Below are 14,335 nucleotides of genomic sequence, written 5' to 3'. Positions count from 1 at the left end.
GAAAGAGAAAATGCTAAAGCCTGTTTGTATATCATATTAACAAAGCCCCTATGTTTCATTTGAACATAAATATAGTCCTACTTGTGTACTTTTATCATTTTGTAGTGGGAAAGATCAGTTGCTTGCTCAATTAGCCTAGTCAGTAAATGACAGAGAAGTAACTGAGGTTTTGGCCCTACCTGCTTCCCAGAGTTGTCACCCTGAGTAATAAGTCACTGCCATGCATTATAGTTATCAATTTTTTATAAATTACAAAATTTTTAAAGCACTTTCAATCTCCTCACTTAATTTTTACAACAATCTCATTTGAATTGCATGGAATTATTCACATTAAAAATAAATGTTTCCACAAATATACCTTAAGCTTTTCATTCCAATTGCTGATTTATTTACATTTGTCTTTCTTTTTTTTGATATTTTTTATTATTACGTATTTTCCTCAATTACATTTCCAATGCTATCCCAAAAGTCCCCCATACCCTCCCCCCCCCACTTTCCTACCCACCCATTCCCATTTTTTGGCCCTGGCATTTCCCTGTACTGGGGCATATAAAGTTTGCGTGTCCAATGGGCCTCTCTTTCCAGTGATGGCCGACTAGGCCATCTTTTTGATACATATGCAGCTAGAGTCAAGAGCTCCGGGGTACTGGTTAGTTCATAATGTTGTTGCACCTACAGGGTTGCAGATCTCTTTAGCTCCTTGGGTACTTTCTCTAGCTCCTCCATTGGGGGCCCTGTGCTCCATCCAATAGGTGACTGTGAGCATCTCCTTATGTGTTTGCTAGGCCCCGGCCTAGTCTCACAAGAGACAGCTATATCAGGGTCCTTTCAGCAAAATCTTGCTAGTGTATGCAATGGTGTCATCGTTTGGAGGCTAATTATGGGATGGATCTCTGGATATGGCAGTCTCTAGATGGTCCATCCTTTTGTCTCAGCTCCAAACTTTGTCTCTGTAACTCCTTCCATGGGTGATTGTTTCCAATTCTAAGAAGGAGCAAAGTGTCCACACTTGTCTTTCGATAGCTCACCACAGCTTGCAGAAGCACTTTGAAATAATGAAATAATAATGAAGGAAGACACAGTAATCTATTATCATATATTCTGAAACCCCTGTTCATATAAATATGAGGACTGGTCTCAAGTTTGCTACTGCTAAGTGTTAAGTCAGTGTAGATACATAGTCCAGGTTGATAAATCTTTTAATTGAAATGTGCTTCTTTATTTTAGAGACTAACTGGATTCTTCTTTTTAAAAAATCTGTCACACCTTGTTAATGGTCTTTCTTTTCATTTTTTTTTCTTTCTATAAGAATCTAGGCTGGTGAGCTACTTCACTGGGTAAGGGCTTTTGCCACCAAGCTGAACCAACTCAGTTTGGTTACAAGCACTCACATGAATGAAGGAGAGAAGTGGCTTCCCAGTTGTCTTCTGACTTTCTCTGTCCCTCTCCCTCTCCACCAATTTTCCTCCCTTCCCCACTCTCTCTCTCTCTCTCTCTCTCTCTCTCTCTCTCTCTCTCTCACACACACACACACACACACACACACAACTTATTTTTTTAAAAATTAAAGGAAAATTTAAAAATCCATACCCAAGTAACTTAGCAGTATTTATTGACTTTTAAAAACGTTAACATATCAGTTTGAGTTGAAACTGAGATTGACTTCATTCATGGAAACAATGGAAATAAATCTGAATATTGGAGTGGGTATGAATAAGTACCTTGGTGACTTTGAAACAACAAAAGTTTTCCTCTTTTTGTTTATTTTTTTTTTAGGAATATGACCGCTCTGATGGCTTTTCACATGGTCCCTTTGGCTTGAAGCCTAGATCAGGTATAGTCTTTAAATAAAATTTGTTGTCTATGTTGAATCTAGAGTTTCTCAGTTTAAATGCTTTGGAATCTGTAATTTTGTGTACTCAAAGCTTCTTTTCCCTCTTCTCTTGATCTTCTTTGCCTTTACAATTTCTGCCATAATTTTTTTCTTCCCCGTTTTCTCCAACCTCCTGTCACCTCCTTCCTGCCTTAGGTATACTGCAGTCTTTATTTCTTCTCTGCTGTGACTGCTGTTAGAATAAGCCCCTTGACAGCAGATAAAACACTGTTTGAAATTATAGCACTCCATTAGATTGTGGTTTAAAACAGGGATCTTTTGCATTCGGCATGCCCATGAGGAAATGGATCCATTTTACTTGGCAAGGTATTGAATTATTCCAAAATAACTATCTTGACCTTCCAGAATAATTTCCTTTTTTTCTTTAGAGGTAGAACATATGTTCAATCAACCCTTTTAACCTGGGTCATAAGTTTCTCATAACATATGGTTAAGTAAGAACATATGTAAGTGTTAGAAGTCACTGAACTTTTGTTGCCTGTTGATTTTGTATTATGTAGCTAAAGATTACTTACATATAATTAAAATATTCGAATGTAGTATTAATAACATCTTCTATAGTTCTGTACTTCTGCTTTTGATCACACCTCTTTCTCCATGGATGGTTGGTCTTTGGATTATCTTTATTAAAAGTTAGGGAATTTTTATTTCTATACAGCCTTCAGTCGTGCATCTCGTCAAGAATACGGGGCAGCAGATCCAGGATTTACAATGAGAAGAAAGATGGAGCATTTACGGGAAGAGCGTGAACAGATAAGGCAGCTTCGCAATGTAAGTCACATTGACCTCGTGCATCTCCTTTACAGGAACGGGTTTAATTCAGCAAATTCATAAAGTATATTGAATTTTTATTCTTAATGCTTTTTCAATTTTTGATCACATGATCAATAATGTGAATGCACACCGTGTTCACATAAGATACCTGCAATTTATCCTTATTTCTTTATAGAATCTTGAATCCAGATTAAAAGTCATTTTACCTGATGACATAGGAGCCGCACTGATGGATGGAGTTGTTCTTTGCCATTTGGCCAATCACATAAGGCCACGCTCTGTAGCTAGCATTCATGTACCGTCACCAGCAGTGGTAAGTAGTGTCAATAGATTACTGCTATTCCTTTAAAACTCTTTAAATAATGCCCACAATACATTTTCCAATATCAACTAAGTTCTTTTAGAAGAGTACTTATCATGTGTGTCTCTCTTCTCCTACCTCACAGCCCAAGCTGAGCATGGCAAAATGTCGAAGAAATGTAGAAAATTTTCTTGACGCTTGCAAAAAGTTGGGTGTTTCACAGGTAATTATCTGACAAACTTGCCATTTAACTATTAATCTGTTACAAGGAAAGTAAAATCATCTTCATAGTGGGGGGTGGATAACATTTTGTGAACACAAATTTGAGTATCTTCTTTTTGTCTCTTTCATGCACATATATGTAATTACAGTGTTTTAAAATCTTTTAAAGATGGCCTTTATTAAGCATCTACCTATATGTAAAATGGTTGCTAATCGTAGCTACAACTGAGTAAACAGAATTTAGTTGTGACAACTGAAGCTTAATTGTGACACCATTGCTGTTGTTATTTAATTGGTGTTGCTGGTGTTCTGCTGAGGGACATTTAGACCCCTTGTTGCTCTTTAGTGTTATGCTGCGGAACCCAATGCCTCATACCTGCAAAGCACACATTCTACTACTGAATTATACTCAAGTTCTTATTTGTAACTTCATGAATAAATTTTAAATTCCATCTAATATAGTTATATATTAGTATAACTATATTAAAAACAATGAAACTGTCAAATTATGAATTTTGGTACAGGGCAAGAGAGATAGCTCAGTGCTCAAGAGCACTGGTTGCTCTTCCTGGAGACCCAGATTTAGTTCCCAACACCCATATGGCAGTTTACATGTGTTTGTAACTACAGTTCTAGGTATCTGACACCATCACACAGACATACATGTAGGCAAGATACCAATGCACATAAAACTTTAAAAAATAGGTGTGTATATATATATACATATATATGTATGTATATGTATATACATATATGTGTGTGTGTGTGTACATATTTGAAACTTTAAAATGAGTATGAATGACCAAGCCTGCTCAGTCAGTCAACAGGTTCTCCAGCACGGGAGTGAGGATTAAAAAGAAAAAAAAAAAAAAAAAGACAGACAAAAAAAAGACAGACAACATTGTAGTATGACCCCAGTCAATTCTGAGACTGAAGGCAAATTTAATTTTCCAATCCACTTTTTATACCATTTTAATTACATGCAAGTATTTTGGTCATACAGTACAATAAGGAACTAACAAAGCAGTAAGCAAAGTCCTGTCATTACTCCCATGACAGTTGTTTAAAAGGGCTTGTCATTATGACCAAAATACTTGAGCCCACTTCCTTGTCCAAGTCCTAAATTTTGCCTGAAGCCTAGTTCTTCTGTTCCACCCTAAGACTAAAATTCCTGCCTTACCCTACTTCCCTATTACAGCCTAAAGTTAGATTCTTGCTGAAACTTACTTCCTTATTATGCCCTAATGTCAGATTCCTGCCCGAGCTTACTTCCGATGTCAGATTCCTGTCTGAAGCCCATTTCCTTGTCCTTGGCCAATGTCAGACTCCTGCCAAGCGGTACCCAAAAGGCTTTCCACATATGAATTGGCTTGTATTTTAAAAAGTAATTGCAGTATTGTAAAATCAAATCAGTGTCATTAATAGATTAAAATGTATAATAAAAATGTTCCCAATCTTGAGGATTTCATAAACCTAATGTTAAGATGTCTAGTGAGGAAAGTGACACTACGAGATTTCAATTACTTTGTGTTCAGCTCTCTTTTAAACAGTGATGTCATTGACTTTTCATCAGATGAAACTTTAACTCAACTGAATAGACACAATTTATTTTTTTAAAGAGAAACAATGAGTCCATGTGTACTTTGATTTTGCTTTCTGTTTTCTATTTGTGATTTCTATATGATGCCTTAAATTTTTAAAAATTTTTATTGGACATTTTCTTTATTTACATTTCAAATGTTATCCCCTTTCCCAGTTTCCCTCCCTCCCAGAAACAGCGTATCACATCCTCCCTCTCCCTGCTTCTATGAGAGTGTTCCTCCACCTATCCACCAACTCCCACCTCCCTGGCCTCAATTCTCCTATACTGGGGCATCTATCAAGCCTTCACAGGAACAAGGGCCTCTCCTCCTATTGATGCCTGACAAGGTCATCCTCTGCTACATATGCAGCTGGAGCCATGTGTACTCCTTTGTTGATGACTTAGTCCCTGGGAGCTCTGAGGGGTCTGGTTGGTTGATACTGTTGTTCTATGTATGTGATTGCAATCCCCTTCAGCTCCTCAGTCCTTTCTCTAACTCCTCTATTGAGGACCCCTTGCTCAGTCCAATAGTTGGCTGTGGATAACCGCCTCTGTATTTGTCAGGCTCTGGTAGAGCCTCTCAGGAGTCAGCTATATCAGGCTCCTGTCAGCATGTACTTCTTGGCATCCACAAATAGTGTCTGGGATTGGTAACTGTATCTGGGATGAATCCCCACTTGGGACAATCTCTGGCTGGCCTTTCCTTCAGTCTCTGCTCAACACTTTATCTCCATATTTGCTCCTGTGTGTATTTTGTTCTCCTTCTAAGAAGGACTGAAGCACCCACACTTTGGTCTTCCTTCTTATTGAGCTTCATGTGGTCTGTGAATTGCATCCTAGTCATTTGTAGCTTTTGGGCTAATATCAACTTATCAGTGAGTGCATACCATGTATGTTCTTTTGCAATTGGTTTAACTCAGCATGATATTTTCTAGTTCTATCCATTTGCCTAAGAATTTCATGAATGCATCGTTTTAATAGCTGAGTAGTACTCCACTGTCTAAATGTAGCACTTTTAATGTATCCATTCTTCTGTTGAAGGACGTCTGAGTTATTTCCAGCTTCTGGCTATTATAAATAAGGCTGCTATGAACCTAGTGGGGCATGTGTCCTTATTACATGTTGGAGCATCTTCTGGGTATGTCCAATTTTCTGAGGAACCACCAAACTTATTTCCAGAGTAGTTGTACCAACTTACAATTCCACCAGCAATGGAGCAGTGTTCCTCTTTCTCCATATCCTCACCAGCATCTGCTGTCACCTGTGTTTTTGATCCTAGCCATTCTGATTGGTGTGAGGTGGAATCTCAGGGTTGTTTTGATTTGCATTTTCCTGATGACTAACGATGTTGAACATTTCTTTAGGTGCTTCTCAGCCATTCAGTATTCCTCAGTTGAGAATTCTTTGTTTAGCTCTCTACCCCATATTTTTTTAAATAAGGTTATTTGGTTCTTTGGAGTCTAACTTCTTGAATTCTTTGTATACATTGGGTATTAACCCTCTATGGGATGTAGGATTGGTAAAGATTTTATCCTATTGACAGTGTCCTTTGCCTTACAGAAGCTTTGCCCTTTTATGAGGTCCCATTTGTTGATTCTTGATCTTACAGCATAAGCCATTGATGTCCTATTCAGGAATTTTCCCCCTGTGCCCATGTGTTCAAGGATCTTGCCCATGTTCTCCTCTATAAGCTTCAGTCTATCTGGCTTTATGCAGGGTCCTTGATCCACTTAGACTTGAGCTTTGTACAAGGAGATAAGAATGGATCAATATTCATTTTTCTACATGCTGACCACCAGTTGAACCAGCACCATTTGTTAAAAATGCTGTCTTTTTTCCACTGGATGGTTTTTGCTCCTTTGTTAAAGATCAAGTGGCCATAGGTGTGTGGGTTCATTTCTGGATCTCCAGTTCTATCCCAATGATCTTCCTGCATGTCTCTGTACCAATACCATGGCGTTTTTTGTGTTTTGTTTTTTAATCACTATTGCACTATTGCTCTCTAATACAGCTTGAGATCTGTGATGGTGATTTCCCCCAGAAGTTCTTTTATTATTGAAAGTAGTTTTTGCTATCTTAGGTTTTTTTGTTATTCTAAATGAATTTGCAAATTGCTCTTTCTTTCTTTCTTTCTTTCTTTCTTTCTTTCTTTTTTGTTTTTTGTTTGTTTGTTTGTTTGTTTGTTTGGTTTTTCAAGACAGGGTTTTTCTCTGTATAGCCCTGGCTGTCCTGGAACTCACTCTGTAGACCAGGCTGGCCTCAAACTCAGAAATCCTCTGCCTCCCAAGTGCTAGGATTAAAGGCACACACCACCACTGCCTGGCCAAATTGCTCTTTCTAACTCTATGAAGAATTGGTTTGGAATTTTGATGGGGATTGCATTGAATCTTTAGATTGCTTTCAGAAAGATGGCCATTTTTACTATATTAATCCTGCCAATCCATGAGCATGGGAGATCTTTGTTTTCCCTTTTTGTTATTATTGCATGATATTACATGGTTTTTGTTTTGTTCTGTTTTGTTTTGTTTTGTTTGTTTGTTTGTTTGTTTGAGACAGGGTTTCTCTGTGTATGCCTGGCTGGCTGTCCTGGAAGTCACTCTGTAGACTAGGCTGGCCTCAAACTCAGAAATCCACCTACCTCTCTGCCTTCCAAGGGCTGGGCTTAAAGGTGTGCACCACCACTGTCTGGCTCTACATGATTTTTAAAAACATTTTTGTTTTAGGAATTTAAGAGTTTTATATTTAGTTTCCATTTACTTTTATTCCAAACTTGGAAGATATAATGTGTAATTATTTTACTATTTCTTTGCTCTAGGACATTTTATGATTATTCAACAACTTTATTCGTGTGATATCAATACATAATAAGGTTCATATGGATGTTTTCTTATTTTTAACATCTTTATTGAGGTGATATCAATATATAATAATCTACACATAAATAAAAACATGAAATTTCATACTTTTATGCCTTTTTAAAAATTCTGAAAGTCTACCTTAATGTTCCATTTCTGGCAGCTAAACAGTTTTGCACTGGCCTGCATCTCCAGCCCTAACAATTCTTGATCTAATTGAAATTATCAGCACACTTTAGTTTCCAAACTTTCCCCGTGGGTTTCTGGAAGCCATGCCTCCTGGTATAACCACCAATCTGCTTTCTGTCAGTATGAACTACTTCACATTTCCTAGGGGTTCATGTACATGGAATGAGACAATATGGTTGATCCTTTCATTCCCAGTTTTCACTTAGTATAGCCATTTTTCTTCCATTAATTAATTAATTAATTAATTAATTCACTTTACATCTCAATAACAGCGCTCCCTGTCATCTGAGTTCCCACTAACATCCATAGCTCCTCCCCCAACCCCTCCCAGAAAAGGTATCCCCCCCCCAATAGCATTTCACCCTGATACATTAAGTCACTAAAGGATTAAGGACATTGTCTCTCTCTGATGCCAGGCAAGGTAACCCAGTTAGGGGAATAGGGTCCTTGGGTAGGCATTAGAGTCAGGGACAGCCCCTGACCAAGCTGCACATTTGGTACATATATGTTGGGGGTGATGCTAGGTCTGGCTCATGCTCGCTCTTTGGTGGTTTCATTTGAAGTACAGCTCCCCACTCCTCTTTTCCCCTCATCTCATTTTGTGGTCATTTTCTTCTTGTTTGACATTGATTACTGTCTTGGTTAGGGTTTTACTGCTGTGACCAGACACCATGACCAAGGCAAGTCTTATAAAGAAGAGCATTTAATTGGGGCTGGCTTACAGGTTCAGAGGTTCAGTCCATTATCCTCATTGTGGGACACATGGCAGCATGTAGGCAGGCATGGTGCTGGAGAAGGAGCTGAGAGTTCTACATCTTCATCTAAAGGCTGCTAGAATACTGACTTCTAGGCAGCTAGGATGAGGGTCTTCGGCCCACTCCCACAGTGACACACCTACTCCAACAAGGCCATACCTCCTAATAGTGTCACACCTCCACATAGTTCCAGTCCCTGGGCTAAGCATATGCAAACCATCACAATTATGATTTGTTCTTTTTGTAGTTTCTGAGGAGAGAAGTATTGTCTGTGCTTTGAAACTTACTTCTTTTTATAATATCAACTTAATTGATTAGGTAAATATTTGAGTAAAATACTTTAGGGGCACAAAATGTAGCAATGACTACTGAGATACAAGTCATTTTTATAAGGGTGCTTTTAGATATCTTCAATATTATTCAGTGAATACCAATTTGGTTACACAAGTAAAGGAGGTGAAGGCTGTTAAACTTCCTATTTTTGTATCAATGTAGTCTGAAAAATGACTGAGATTCAAAATTCAAAAGTTCAAGTTCACTTATAAAAGCCATTCTGTCATGGACATGTTGATTTTTATGTATTCGTACCACTTAACATTTGGCCGTGGCTCACTGGTATTTGCCATATGTTCTGTTAGTGGAAATAAAGACTTGGAAATCAGGGAGATTGTGAGAGTTAAAATGATCCCAGAGAATACTAAGGAGTACTGTAGTAACAAAGAGAAGCATGGGTGTTGTGTGCTTGGAAATATTTAGGACATTAGAAGAGGCTTGGTACAGACAGCTGCAATTGAAAGCCCAGTCGATGTAGGTTAAGTTGAAGAATTAAACAAATTTGTATCATAGAAAACAAAAGAGGATTGGTATTGCAAACTTTATTTGCCCCAATACAGGGGAATGCCGGGGCCAAGAAGCGAGAGTAGGTGGGTAGGGGAGCAGCGCGGAGGGAGGGTATAGGGAACTTTTGGGATAGCATTTGAAATGTATATAAAGAAAATATCTAATAAAAATAAATAAATAAATAAATAAATAAATAAATAAATAAATAAGAAAACAAAAGAGGGAGAAGGTTTCAAGTAAAGCACTGTTTAAAGATTGATGCAACAGAGTAGTCAAATATGTATGTGCATCATTGGTTCGAACAACTTCAGTGGGAAGATAGATGAGAGGTACTTGTAAGATAGTAGAGACTGGATAATGGTGACCTATCCCATAACTCTGAGTAGAGAAAGATGTTTGTGTATAAAACGATGGCATTAGTGACCAAGCTAATCTCTATAGTCCCTTTCTTACTATATGGTATGAATCTAACCATATTTTCTATTGTAATGTTTAAAAGGTAAATGTGGAATTAATGTATTATTTACATGAATTTGAAAAGAAAGCATATTTAAAAGATCTGACTCTTGGAGCTACAGAGATTGCTCATTAGTTAAGAACACTAACTACTTTTCCAGAGGTCTTCATTTCAATTTCCAGCACTCACATGGCAGCTCACAATCATCTATTACTGTCGTCCCATAGGATCTGTTCCTCTTTTTGCTGTGCAGATGTACATGCAGACAAAACATCTATATACATAAAATACATAAATAAATAAATCATTTTTATGAATTGAATTCTTTGTGTTTGGTTGAAGGGAGGGGTTTATGAGTGGGTTTGAAAGGAAGAATGAGAACGGGACTCTCAAAAATTAAAAAAAAATTAAAACTAAATAATTTTAAATCTCCATTTCTGTCTCAGCATTTTATTCAACTGTGAAAAATATGAATATTCAAATTTCTTTTTCTCTTTTCCCAGGAGAGACTGTGCTTGCCTCACCATATTTTGGAAGAGCGAGGTCTTGTGAAAGTTGGTGTCACAGTTCAGGCCCTCCTTGAATTACCTACTACAAAGGCATCTCAGCTTTCTATGGCTTGATGTGACATTACAAACATTTTATGTGTATAATTTCATGTATTTGAAGTGATTTCAGATATCTAAAAACCATGAAGAAGAATGTTCAGTAAAAACAGTTTGCCTTAGGATTCTTTTTTAAAATTTCAATAAAATATCAGATATAAACTCTGAGTGGTCCAAGCAATTTTTGGAGGAAAATTGGATTAATTTCATAAGAGTTTTTGATAAATTAAAATTCTCCTTTTATTTTGTGACTCAGTAACCTTGAAGAATTTTCAAAATGCAAATTGATACAAAATTGAAGATATACTTTCAATTTAGCAATCACATTAAGTTGAATATTTTTTACATCACTGTATACTAGTGAACATCTAGGTAAAGTAATCATATTTTAGGAAAACAATGCTATATTTGAGTTATTTCATATACTTCTAGCTTATAAACAATCTCTTCAATATTTTGTCTTTGTTTCTTAGCAAAAAAATGAGTAGAAAAATCAAAACCCTGGCATTATTCAATTCTTTAGTATTATCAGTTGGTGCCAAAATATTTTTCAGTTATACTGTAGGTTGTTTACATGTGAAGTGCCTGTGTAATTGATGAATCTTAAATAGTCTTAAGCATTTTTGCAATTTCTTTTTATGTATTAATAGAATCAATGGAATTTTTAAATATTTTGGTAGGTTTTGTATGGTCAGTAGTAATGTGAGGTTTTAAATGTCCCTCACATTGGTGGTTTCTTAGTTAATCCATTGCAGTTTCCCTTGAATTGGTTATTTCATGTTGTCAAAAAATGTTAATATGCTTAATTTATGCTATTTAATTTTGCAAAACCGTAATCGTCGTTTAAATCACTTTATCTGAAGAGTATTTTATTTCTGTGTTGAGAACATTACACAAAGCAGTAATAAGGCTTTGGAAAGCTAGGGAAGTACTAATTGTCAAGGACATTTGGATGCAACTGCTACGTTTGGGTTCTTATCTAAACTTATTTGAACTTTCAGTACATCAGTGCTGCCTTCCACATTCAGAAAGCGGCCACTAAAAAAACAGGTTTTGATTCAAAATCTGGCCCTTTCTGGAGCATGTATAAAATATGATCCTCAAGTAACTTGATGTTGAATTTAACACAGTCTGGCTCATGGAATAGTATGTTTAATTAAGTCCTTCCTTGTTTGGAGATGGATAAACTTACGGTGATACTAATGCAGGAATTTTTCCAAAACATTACTGTGACGACTAACTCAATTTCCTATAAAAGAGCCTACATATTCACTTTTGTATAGCCAAGCAAGTATCATTTCTTAACTGTGTAATTATTTGCACTTATTACCTCTTAATATGGATGCAACTTAGTAAAAACGTTGGTCTAGGATATTTCAAAGGGCATTTATGAAGTGTAAAATGTCATGTGCCAAATACTATGGTAAGGATTGGTTTTAGGAATAAATCAACTTTTTTGATCAGTCATTATGAAACCATACATTTCAATCTTGGCTTCAGAATACAGATATGTTTTTACATTCCCCAGAAGTCAAATTGGAACTATTAAAGAGTCAAAGCTTTTTATACTGTAAGTTTTAAGAATTAAATTATTAATAATTTATTATTTAAATATTTGATCAAATTAGTTATGACTAAATAGTTGGATCTGAAAATATCCCCAATGGCATTATGAATCTCCTTAGTGAAAATTTGGATAATATAGGTAATTTAGTAAGTACCTTAGTTGATGAATTTTTAACCTTGACAGTTGACAGCATTACAAGTTTAAAAACTTTTAACAACCAAAACAATCATTCACACTTCTCTCCTGGTTATTGTGCTCTACAATTGCTTCTATTACTTAATCTTGTATTATTTTCCAAGTAGTTTTGTGCTTTGTTATTATTGAAATAGTTGTGTTTTTTTTTAGACAATTCTTTTACTACATCTCACTTGTCAGTTAAATATTACCTTAAAGAGAAAACATACCAGAACTTTGGTGTTCCTTCTTTATAGCAAATACAAATTGTTTTCACGATGGGTCCCCTTGAGGTCCTTGACACAGCAGTTCAACTATTATTGTGCCAAAAGGCAGTAACAACATCACTTCTAAGGCAGTTTTTCAGCACAGTCCACAATGACAAACATATACCAAAACCCTAACATATTTCTCTTAGTAGTTTTTAAGTGTAAATTTTATGCAATATTGTTTTTATGACATATATTTACTTCATCAATTATTGTTTTAGGAATCATTATCATTATTTGGGTGGTTTTGTGATTTGAGGAGGATTGAATAAACAATATTTTATTGGGCCCAAAATATCATTAGATAGCTACTTCTGTTAAACTTTATGACCATATGGCACAAGAAAGAAGTGATGTTGGATATGATTGAACTGAAATGAGTAAAAATGCGTAACCATTTGTTTAATAATTATCTTTATAGAATGCTAGATTAATGACTTTTCTAACTGAATTTTTTGGAGAATTCAGAAATGTTTGTATTAGTCACAGATTTATCATAATTGATTTTCTGATGCATTTAAAAATAAATGGAACACTAAATGTATATTACCGATGCAAACTGTGGATAAAATTGAATGAAAAAAATCTAAGCCTGGAACTCATTTTTTTTTTCTATTATGTTTCTCACTATCGCTATTACCCCCTGATAGTTTGAGTCCATGGTTCCCACTGTGAAAGAATAGTTAAATCTTGAGTGCTGGCAATGTTGCTCAGTGAGTAAAGGTGTTTGCTGTGGAGCCTGGCAACCATTCCCAAGACCCACATGGTGGCAGAAGAGAACCGATTCTTGCAAAAGGTCCTTTGATTTATGGATACTCGTAGTTCAGCTCCACAAGTGTGCTGTGGCACACTATTGCCACACACAAAATACATGAGCTATAAAAAAAGAGAAAACATTTGATAAGATATTCATAGTAAGTGTGTTTAGTTGGGCATGGTGGCACACCTAGAGTCTAGCCTCTAGGGTGTCCAAAGTGAGAGCATCTCTTGAAGCTGGCAGTTTAAGAATAGCCTGACCAACAATGAGGTTACATCTGAAAAACTAAAGAACAACAGAAACAAATTCAGCACATACTGAAGTAGGTTGTTCTAAGAACCCTGATTCCCTTTATACTTTGTTATTTTCAATTTTATTTTGAAAGTATTAAATTTTGTTTAAAAAGTGTTAAACTGCCCAGCTAGCTCAGTTGGTAGAGCATGAGACTCTTAAAAAGTATTAAACTAAGTTACCATTGCAAACTAATGTCATTAATGTATGGTGTAAGCTCTCTGTATGACAAATATAAGAGAAAATTTCATTAAAACTATATAAAGAGTAGGCTAATATGTGACAATTTTGTATTGTACTTTTTAGAGCCTTCTTATATGACCAAATTGCCTTTGGCCTGTCTGATAGCATTTTTTTTCTTTCACAATCAATTGTAAGTTTTCTAAAAACACTCATATTTAATTGGGTTTTGTTGCTCATTGGTATAATTCACTCATACATTTATATATTTCCAAATGTTTTTGAAGACAATATTGCCATAGTTACATGAAACTTGCACATTTTAGTGAGTATTTAAGTAAATAGTTACTTGATAAAAGGTTTTGAAAGACATTCCAAGTTTATCACAGAATTTTGAATGAGCTTTAGCTTGCTTTTCTACTATGAATGTTCTTAGAATAAATCCTCAAAGCCGGGCAGTGGTGGCGCACACCTTTAATCCCAGCACTTGGAGGCAGAGGCGGGTGGATTTCTGAGTTCAAGGCCAGCCTGGTCTACAGAGTGAGTTTCAGGACAGCCAGGGCTATACAGAGAAACCCTGTCTCAAAAACAAAAACAAATATATATATATAAAATGAGCATCT

General features: G+C 36.0%; 1 protein-coding gene across 8 annotated transcripts in view; it reads left to right on the top strand.

The window, feature by feature from the left end:
• Positions 1–13,074, top strand: part of Lrch2 (leucine-rich repeats and calponin homology (CH) domain containing 2) — an 83,729-nt gene extending 70,655 nt beyond the window's left edge. For 4 of the 8 annotated variants that reach the window (XM_017318455.2, XM_006528791.4, XM_006528790.4 and 1 more), the window contains 5 exons: positions 1,777–1,834; positions 2,553–2,665; positions 2,844–2,981; positions 3,115–3,192; positions 10,373–12,861. In XM_017318455.2, coding sequence (XP_017173944.1) covers positions 1,777–1,834; positions 2,553–2,665; positions 2,844–2,981; positions 3,115–3,192; positions 10,373–10,492 — 507 coding nt within the window. In that variant the 3' untranslated portion in view covers positions 10,493–12,861. Of the gene's footprint in view, positions 1–1,776; positions 1,835–2,552; positions 2,666–2,843; positions 2,982–3,114; positions 3,193–10,372 lie in introns of all 8 variants that reach the window. The other 4 variants (NM_001081173.2, NM_001356368.1, NM_001356369.1 and 1 more) reach the window with 2 other exon arrangements.
• The last annotated feature ends 1,261 nt before the right edge of the window (positions 13,075–14,335 follow it).

Source organism: Mus musculus, chromosome X (assembly GCF_000001635.26).
Source record: "Mus musculus strain C57BL/6J chromosome X, GRCm38.p6 C57BL/6J".
NCBI lineage: Eukaryota > Metazoa > Chordata > Mammalia > Rodentia > Muridae > Mus > Mus musculus.
The sequence above is the reverse complement of the archived record's forward strand: the minus strand, read 5'-3'. Positions and strand labels throughout refer to the sequence as shown.